This window comes from Sinocyclocheilus rhinocerous, unplaced genomic scaffold (genome assembly GCF_001515625.1).
Source record: "Sinocyclocheilus rhinocerous isolate Xijiao unplaced genomic scaffold, SAMN03320098_v1.1 scaffold2647, whole genome shotgun sequence".
Lineage (NCBI taxonomy): Eukaryota > Metazoa > Chordata > Actinopteri > Cypriniformes > Cyprinidae > Sinocyclocheilus > Sinocyclocheilus rhinocerous.
In genome coordinates, this window is record NW_015639108.1 from 530,776 (window position 1) to 539,456 (window position 8,681).

An 8,681-nucleotide genomic window follows, 5' to 3' on the forward strand; every position below is an offset into this window, starting at 1 on the left:
GCAGAAGCACAGGGGCGAGATCAAAACAAAACAACGGTCACTTATTAGAAGTACAGAACGAGGATTTGTAAAGAAGAATGTCAGAGGATTTCGATATAAGCCAAGAGGAGACTGGTTTTCCTTTGCTAAAGTAAGGAAACTTTGCTTCCTTTGCTCCTGTTAACAAACGTTGGTTTTCACGAGACTCACCGGCGCATGCGCAACACCAACATCTTACGTCATCCTCCCGGAGCTGCTTCCGTGTCGGACTGTTGGCGCAAGCTACATTAAAGTGATTATTACGTTTTGAATATGGATATTTTTCTTACAAAAATGTATCGATTCGCTACAGGAGGCCTTTGTTCACCCCCCGGAGCCGTGTGAGACACTTTTTTTTAATGGATGGGCGCTTTTTATTTAACTTCTTTTGGACTGATGCATGCAACACCCGCTGAGTGGCATTAAACAGCTTGAAAGATCAAAGACATTTTTTAATATAACTCCGACTGGATTCGTCTGAAAGAAGAAAGTCATATACACCTAGGATGACTTGAGGGTGAGTAATTTATGGGCTAATTTTCATTTTTGGGTGAACTAACCCTTTAATGTTTAAAAAAATATATATTTTCTTTTTATCCACCAAGTCATGTGGTGCAACCAACAGGCAGAAACGTGTAGGGGAAAAAAGTAAAACAGGGAAGAGAGGACCACTATTCTCTGAAGAGTATTCACAGGAGTGCACATAAGTGGTGCACCAAAATAAAACAAATAAGTTCACACCACTGATTTGTGTACCAACCTGGTTGACAGCTGTTAATGCATAATCACAGTTTTAGATCGACTAACTGTAATACTGTATAAGATTTCCATCTGAACTGAGAGCATAAATCTATGTGCTGCCGGTTTCAGAGCAAAACGCAAAACTGTGACATTTCATCCACAGACGCGCTTCACGGCAACGCTAAAACTTGCAGTGCATATATTTACTTGCCGGCAACCCGCCAAAATAAAAGCTTGCTGATTTAAGGTTTGAAAATTCTGAAAATTCATACAGAAAATGAAAAGATATAAAAGAGAACAATGAAATTGTAAATATCAGCATTGTATTTTTAAGTGTACTATAAAATAACTGTATTTTTATTTTAAAATATAATAGTATTATCACACTTTATCATATTGTTTGTTTTTATAATTTATTTTTTATAGTTGTATATAATGGGTCGCAGTGTGAGCACCAAACCAAATCTCCAGGCGCTCTCATGAGAACCAGACTGAAAAACGTATGCGCACCCCTGGTTATTCATGTTGTAAAATGTAATGTGGTCCAACTCCCCAAAAATGTAATTAGAGTTACGAATTAACGATTCAAAATCTGTTCAATTTTTATTTTAAAATATAATAGTATTATCACACTTTATCATATTGTTTGTTTTTATAAATTTATTTTTTATAGTTGTATATAATGGGTCGCAGTGTGAGCACCAAACCAAATCTCCAGGCGCTCTCATGAGAACCAGACTGAAAAACGTATGCGCACCCCTGGTTATTCATGTTGTAAAATGTAATGTGGTCCAACTCCCCAAAAATGTAATTAGAGTTACGAATTAACGATTCAAAATCTGTTCACTCATTTGTATATCAAACTAATTTTCAGAGAAACAAACACACCATCTATTATAACTAAACTTGGGATTTGATCAAATGCATATTGTGTTTTAAATTATTTAAGACTGAGGATTATTTATTTTTTGATTTGAGAAAAAAAATTCAGATAAAAATTGCAGCTGTGATTTAATGTACGTGTCTTGGCAATAGAAATTATATTGTGATTATATATCAGCATGACTATAAAATAATGGTAATAATCTTATTATGATAATGATTATTATTAAATTAAAATATTAAATAAAATAGTAGTAACACAAGTATTTCACTGTAAAATAATACAATCTAGAATTTAATAAAAACAATATCATACTTTATAATAATACTAATATTATGTCTTAATATCTTCCAAAACAAGTTTTTATTTTTGGCAGAAAAACTCAGGGATCAGGTTTCTCATTTGTTGGCAACAGGTTTATAAATGCTCCTCATTACAAATCTTTTGAAATGTTCCCAAATGCACGTTATGAGCGACTCAAACTCAGCAGAAGCAGAGATGGAGTTCGTGTGGAGTACGAACTGAGCTGCTGAAAACACTGCATCATGAGCTGCTTGCACGCAACAAGATAAGTGCTGCGCTTCACTCTGAAATGCACAGTGCTTATATTAAATTAAATCGCTGCATTTGCAATTTAAAAATCCCACGTATAGTGATTCCGATTTTATTTTGAATAATTGCTCAGCCCAAATGGCCAAGTATGGCAAAAAATAATGCCGGATCCTGTTTACAATGCATATGCTTTCCACTGTACACATGAATCTCTCCCCATACTATGATCACAGGACTCCTACCCTTGCAGTAATCATTAGGATCCTCTTGTTCCTCATCATCTGAACCCAAGATCTCCTCATCTTGCTCCTGTAGTGAGTCAGGCTGCTGTGCGGCTCCCCTCGGGTGGGGATCAGGCCTGGAGAAAGACAGCTTATCTTTAGAAAACAGATGCAACAACAGCCGAGTAGCAACCACAACCCCTGGCCAAATGTCTTCATACATCTCATTCTAGATGTGCTAGTTACAGGAACGCAGCCAAATATTATCCTAAGCCTTTCAAATGCTGTTATTTGCAACTATTGGAAATCCTTTGTGGGGTTAGTTGCGTTTACAATTTAATACCACCATTATCTTGCTATTGCACCATATAATCTATGAATGTCCACTGGGCTTCTCTACTGAGAGGGTCAGACATTAATGAAACCTATCAATCAGTGCAGGTGCAATGTTAAACTGAAGGAAGTGCAGCTATATTGCAGAGTTAGAGAGACGGTCTTCGCTGGTTCACTGTAGCTCAGCGGGAGCCGTGAAGGAAATTCATAAACTGCGTCAAGCTGAGAGAAATCAAAGCATTCGCTCTTTTTGAGTGGCTGCAGCAAACTTAAAGCGATAGTTCACACAAAAATGAAAATTCTGCCATTATTTACTCACCCTCATGTTGTTCCAAACCTGTATGACTTTCTATCTTATATGAAACAAAAGAATATTTTTGGGGGAAAAAAAACAGTCTGTCCATACATTGGACCCCATTGACTGATTATCAAGTGAACTATCCTTTTTTAGCATAAGGCAAGATACTGCTTTAACAGGCAAGCACGGATATGGTTAACACTTTATATACATGATTTTAAAACACTACATCAATTCCTAATCACTATCCTAATCCTATTTTGCAATTGCAATAAAAAGACAAAGTATACATCTGAATATGTGATTAAATGCATTCAGCATTTTAGTCATATATATCCTGTCACCATGTCAAGGTATGTTGGTCAATTAGGGATTTCAGGTCAAAAAAATGGGGAATGTGGCAAGATTCGAATAAGACCAGATGTACGCTGTACAATTCTGCCAATCTGATTGTTTTAATTATAGATGGGTGATGCATTAATTCTACCTGCATTGTGTCTAAATATCTCTTTGACCTTTTCAATATCATGCTACTCCCTGTGTTATTTCTATTGGTTGGCTGCACCAGCAGCGGGCATTAATGCGATTAGATATGCAGCTTTGTGCCGTTCCTGCTGATGAGTTTGCCTCGCTGCGTAGCGTAATCTCTCTGAAGCAACTGGCAATTTTCTGCATCCTAAACTGGGCTCTGAACTTCAGCATGGATGTTCGAAACAAGTCCGAAATAGCATAAGCCTTTACAAGGACACTTTCTGAATTAGTCGTTCTCAGATACAGCTTCAGAACGATACGCAAAGAGTGTCTGAAGCAGTTGGTTAAATGCAGCGAGTTATTAAACATGTTTTTGCTGCTGCAGATCAGGTTTCTTTTTGTTGGTTTAGCGTAATTTTAACATTTTAAAGCTATGTGTCAAAATCTGGTCAAACGCAACAGACTAAGAGGGAAATGAAAAATACGCATCTGCACGAATTATGAATAATAAATGCAGTTAAACAGAACAGCCTGACACTGGAGCAGAGAAAAGCTTTTTCCCACAAATTCCAGGCGTCCCCCCCCCACCCCACAAATCCCAGGCAACATCACATTTCACAGATTGCTCCTATAAACATGCAACAGTTTAATTGAGAAGCTGTTATCTCTGTCTGCTTGCCAACTGAATCAATTTTGCGCTTCGTGCGTCAGTGAGTGTTTCAATAATGAAGGTGACACCAGCGTCTACTTCAGATCCCGAGGATTTACAAATTCTGCTCTTTTGACTTGATTAGCTTTTGCTTGAAACAAGCAAACTTTGCAGTTTGCACAGACACTCCACATATTCTAATGAACAAGCTATTAGTGGAAACGATTGTGTGCTATGGGCTGAACATGGTGGGTGTTACACCAGAAAAAAATTAATTTAGCCAGATCCCAGATAATAAGAGGCTGTGCTAGTGGGAGTTAATCAGTGGAAGTGTGTGTGAATGCGACGCTGGTCTGGGGGGAGAGCTGTATGTACACACACACACACACACACACAAGTGCCCATGGCTCAGAGCAGAGCAGATGTTGAAACACAGCAGCCCTGCCATCCACTACCGCTCTCATGTGAAGGGAAAAGCGATATAGCAAATATTCAGTTATTCACTATATATTATTTTTGGTGGAAATATCAAATTAAGCCAATGTGTTTTTACTTGACTTTTAATTTGGCCATTAAAGTCGGCATGAATCTTAAATATTTTCCTCCTATTGTGACATACAGTATATGCAAGTGAAACGGCTTCTCAAATGAGGGTGGAGCTTGACTTTGTCCATGCGGATTGATTGGATTGATGTCCTTTGCTAACAGCTGGGATATCATGTGAGTGTCAGTCCTCGTGTTGGTGCACACATCTAGGGCTGAAACAACACATCGAGGATGTCGATTTGTATGGAATGCATCGATGCGCCGCACTCTTTACATCAGGGTTGCAGTGGTATACCAGTCTCACTGTATATCCATGACCCTGATGCCGGTTGTCCTTCCTTGCACCACTTTTGGCAGGTACCACAACCTTGCTGTTTTATAGATGCTCTGACCAGTCGTCAGTTCCAACAAATGAAATTCAAGAACTGAGTGTTAGTTGCTGCCTGTCAAGGGGTGGAACGATTAACCGCGAGCCGGTTGAAAATCGATTCAAATATGTGACGATTCAAATTGGTTGAGATGCTAAACAAATCGCGATTCAATTAGGTGTAGGAGTTTATATGAATGTATGTCTGAGGGGAACTTACTGTCTTTAGAAAAGTTTAGATGGTATTTTTTCTTTTCATCTTGCCTCTGTATAATGCATATTAAAGTTCATAAGTGCAGCGCTGCTTTGTTTACAGCGGAAACCAAGGAAACGCTTTAAGCGCCACCTACTGGCAGAGAGTGAATCTGCGTCTCATTCAGCTCGTCTGCTGTTTCTGTTTCATGTAGATATTTATGTGTAGTTTCACAAAACTGAAGTCAAACCACTCTGTTTTTGCGTCAAATTTCGAAATTATACAATCTAATTTAGATTTAAAAACTGCTCATGTTGCATATTTGCAGCATCTTTGTTTGGATCATGATTAAAATGCAGTGGATGCCTCTAATTTTAAATGGAAAGAGCACAGACAAAGCCTTATTTTGTTTATATGAAGAGATTTATTTTATTTGTGTTACTTATTTATTTGATTTGGGGCTTGTTTTAAAATTTCTATTTAGTTTTGTTATTTACATTTACATTATATTTAAATGTTGTTATTTAGCAGATGCTTTTATCCAAAGCGACTTACAAATGAGGACAATAGAAGCAATCAAAACCAACAAAAGAGCAGTAATTTACAAGTGCTATATTAGTATATTATTATAGTGTTATATTTCAATTTCACAAAGAAAAATCGTGAAAGCAAAATCGTAAATCGAATCGAATTGAGAGTTGAGTGAATCGTTACATCCCTACCTGTCAGTAGTTTTAACGTTGAGGCTGATCGGTGTAAATACACACACTGAATGTTCCGATGATGGATTGAAAAAGCCGTTTCAGAGTAAATATATAAAAATAAATCTCTCACTATTAAATCTATCGCCTATTACCACACTGTATAAGTGACTACTCATCTGGGAAACCCATGTTTCCTACACAGCTGTGCTCCTGTCCTGCCTCTCTGCAGTTTTCATGAGCAAGCTGTTAAAAGAATTCCCTATTACACTTTTTTTGAATATTAGCTTTCATGCAGTGTGTAATGTAGCTGCCTTTAAATTTAAACTATCTGCAAAGTTGTGAAGCTGACAGTGCACAGTAAATAAAGTTATTGTCTCTCTCAAAAAAAAAAAAAAAAAGAAGACTCGGAATCGCCTAAATTCAAATCCCACTTCAGTGACGGCTACACGTCACGGGGTAACACATTTGCACAATGCCCGCCTATGTTTTACGTTTCCGACAAACTCTCGTAAGAACCTGATCAAGTGCCAGAAATAACACATACAAAACCAATTTGACTTTATCACGGTTTCGCTTCTAGAAAGAGTGTGATGACAAAAGAAACTGTTCTTATAAAATCTTCTTATATTATCATTCAAAAAATTTCAAACAATTCAAAGACGGATGCATTCATTAAAATATAATGACGAGAGCAGCAATCTGAGAGCCGACGCTGATGAATGCTGAGAGATCACTGCAGACATAACACTCTGCACAGCAGTTAATGAGACAAGCCACTGAATTAAAGCACAAGTTAAAGACTTCACATCATTATGCTTTTGTTTTTAAGTGGTATATAATGTGCAATAGAGATTTAGCTGTACCGTTCATTCCATGCTAGATACATTCATGTGGCAATCAGTGGGCATGACCTTACAATATGTACATGTGAGAGTGACGCGAAATCAGAGCAGAACATGTCTTGAACAAGGAAGAGCTTAAGTAGTTTTCAGGAATAACGTGATAGAGTTTAGTTATCTGGAGTTGCCAAGCAATGTCACAAATTACAGCAGTAATATAGAATTCAAGACACGTGTAGTCATGGGTGAAGATGCACTTCATGCCCAAAAGTATGTGGGACACATTGACACCACACCCATGTGTGCTTGCTGAAGCACATTTGGGTTTAGAGTTCAAAAACATGGGCATTAGTAGGTAGGATTTCCTCCTATTCTGGAAAAACTTTCAACTAGACGTTCCAACATGGATTTGCTCCCATTCAGACACAAGAGCCAGAACTGTTCTTTTGTGGGAAGGATGGGGAAAAAGACTAAACTTTGCCTACTAAGATGTGAAACCCAGATGTCTGGAGAGATTGTGGGCGGTCCTATTTTGTACTGTTGTCAGCACAAAGCAGTCGACATACCAGAATGCCTTGCATTTCTTTAGTGTCAGACTTAAGTATTCGCTTGCCCTTTGAGTAATGTGTGGATAGGACATTGGTCATTACGTTATTTTTGTCTATTGATGACCTAAGGCCTATTCGTTCAAAGAACAAATATTCACCACAACCAAGACTGAGAATTAATGAGAAACATTGCTGCTTGATTTCATTTTTGCGTCCAGGTGTTTTAATTTTGGAGAGTATGTCGATTTTTAGTAGTGCTTACTTAAGGAGCCACTTTAAAAATGCCATTAGTGTGATCGAGAAGAAATGCAAAAACTCTGTACCTCAGACTGGTTTTTCAAACACGCTCCCATTGGTGGGACATACAGATAGTCCCGCCCCCAACTCACACCATTAACAGAGAGGGGCAGAATTTATGGTCATTTATGGGCATGACATGCATTTACTGACCATAATAAGATATAATGCAAAGTTAAGCACTGAAGACTCTAAATAACGTTTACAATTCTCAGTTTCTCTGAATGATGGATGATCACTGAAGTTGCAGAACTCTCCGAGATTCAAGACGTCAAAGTCAATTGAGGTTTGTTCAGTCTGTGGCAGCTCCTGCTTGGAATGCAAAAGACAAATTAATGGATATCTAAGAGGACAGGACAAACCTTTTTTGGATGGTAATACAGAAAGTCTGGAACACAAAAGGACCTGCATGTGTGACACATCGATTGTTCAGTCAAGAAACGTTTAGAAGTTTAAGAGACATCAGACCAATGAATCCTCTAATTCAGCTCTCAATTGTTGTCCTGGAGTAACCCAGACTGCTCATTTTAGATTCCAGAACCACTGTTTTACTTGATGCCATTAGTCCTTTCAAGAACATTGATAAAAATTAAGATGAGGAATCATTCATCTGGTTGTTTAAGCTGGCAGGAAGCAATAGAGAGGGATGTAATCTACTGTTAAACACGCCATTTAAATTCTGCTTAATCTCAAGTCTACGGCGTATTGTTTTTAGCCTCAGACGGCACGCCTACGGACCGTCTGATACATGCTGCACACACAAATGACAAGAGCTTTCAAAATCAGAAGAATGAATCCAATGCAAACTGTCAAGAACTGTCTCGGTCATATTTCACCCCAAAATAACAGAAAAAAAAAAATACGATTTTGCTTAAAGGCAGGGTATGTGATTTTTAAAAAACACTTTAGAAAACTGATTCGGGCCGAATAGCAAAACAAACTTGTAGCCAATCAGCAATAAGGGGCGTGTCTACTCGTGATGTGGAGGAGAGAGCTTTCAGTGCATGGGACGGACATTAGC

General features: G+C 38.0%; 1 protein-coding gene across 5 annotated transcripts in view; it reads right to left on the minus strand.

Annotated features, from left to right (window-relative positions):
- Positions 1-8,681, minus strand: part of LOC107751004 (SRSF protein kinase 1-like) — a 44,752-nt gene that overhangs the window by 15,902 nt on the left and 20,169 nt on the right. For all 5 annotated transcript variants that reach the window (XM_016566574.1, XM_016566575.1, XM_016566573.1 and 2 more), the window contains one exon: positions 2,437-2,552. In XM_016566574.1, the coding sequence (XP_016422060.1) occupies positions 2,437-2,552 (116 nt within the window). The remainder of the gene's footprint in view (positions 1-2,436; positions 2,553-8,681) is intronic.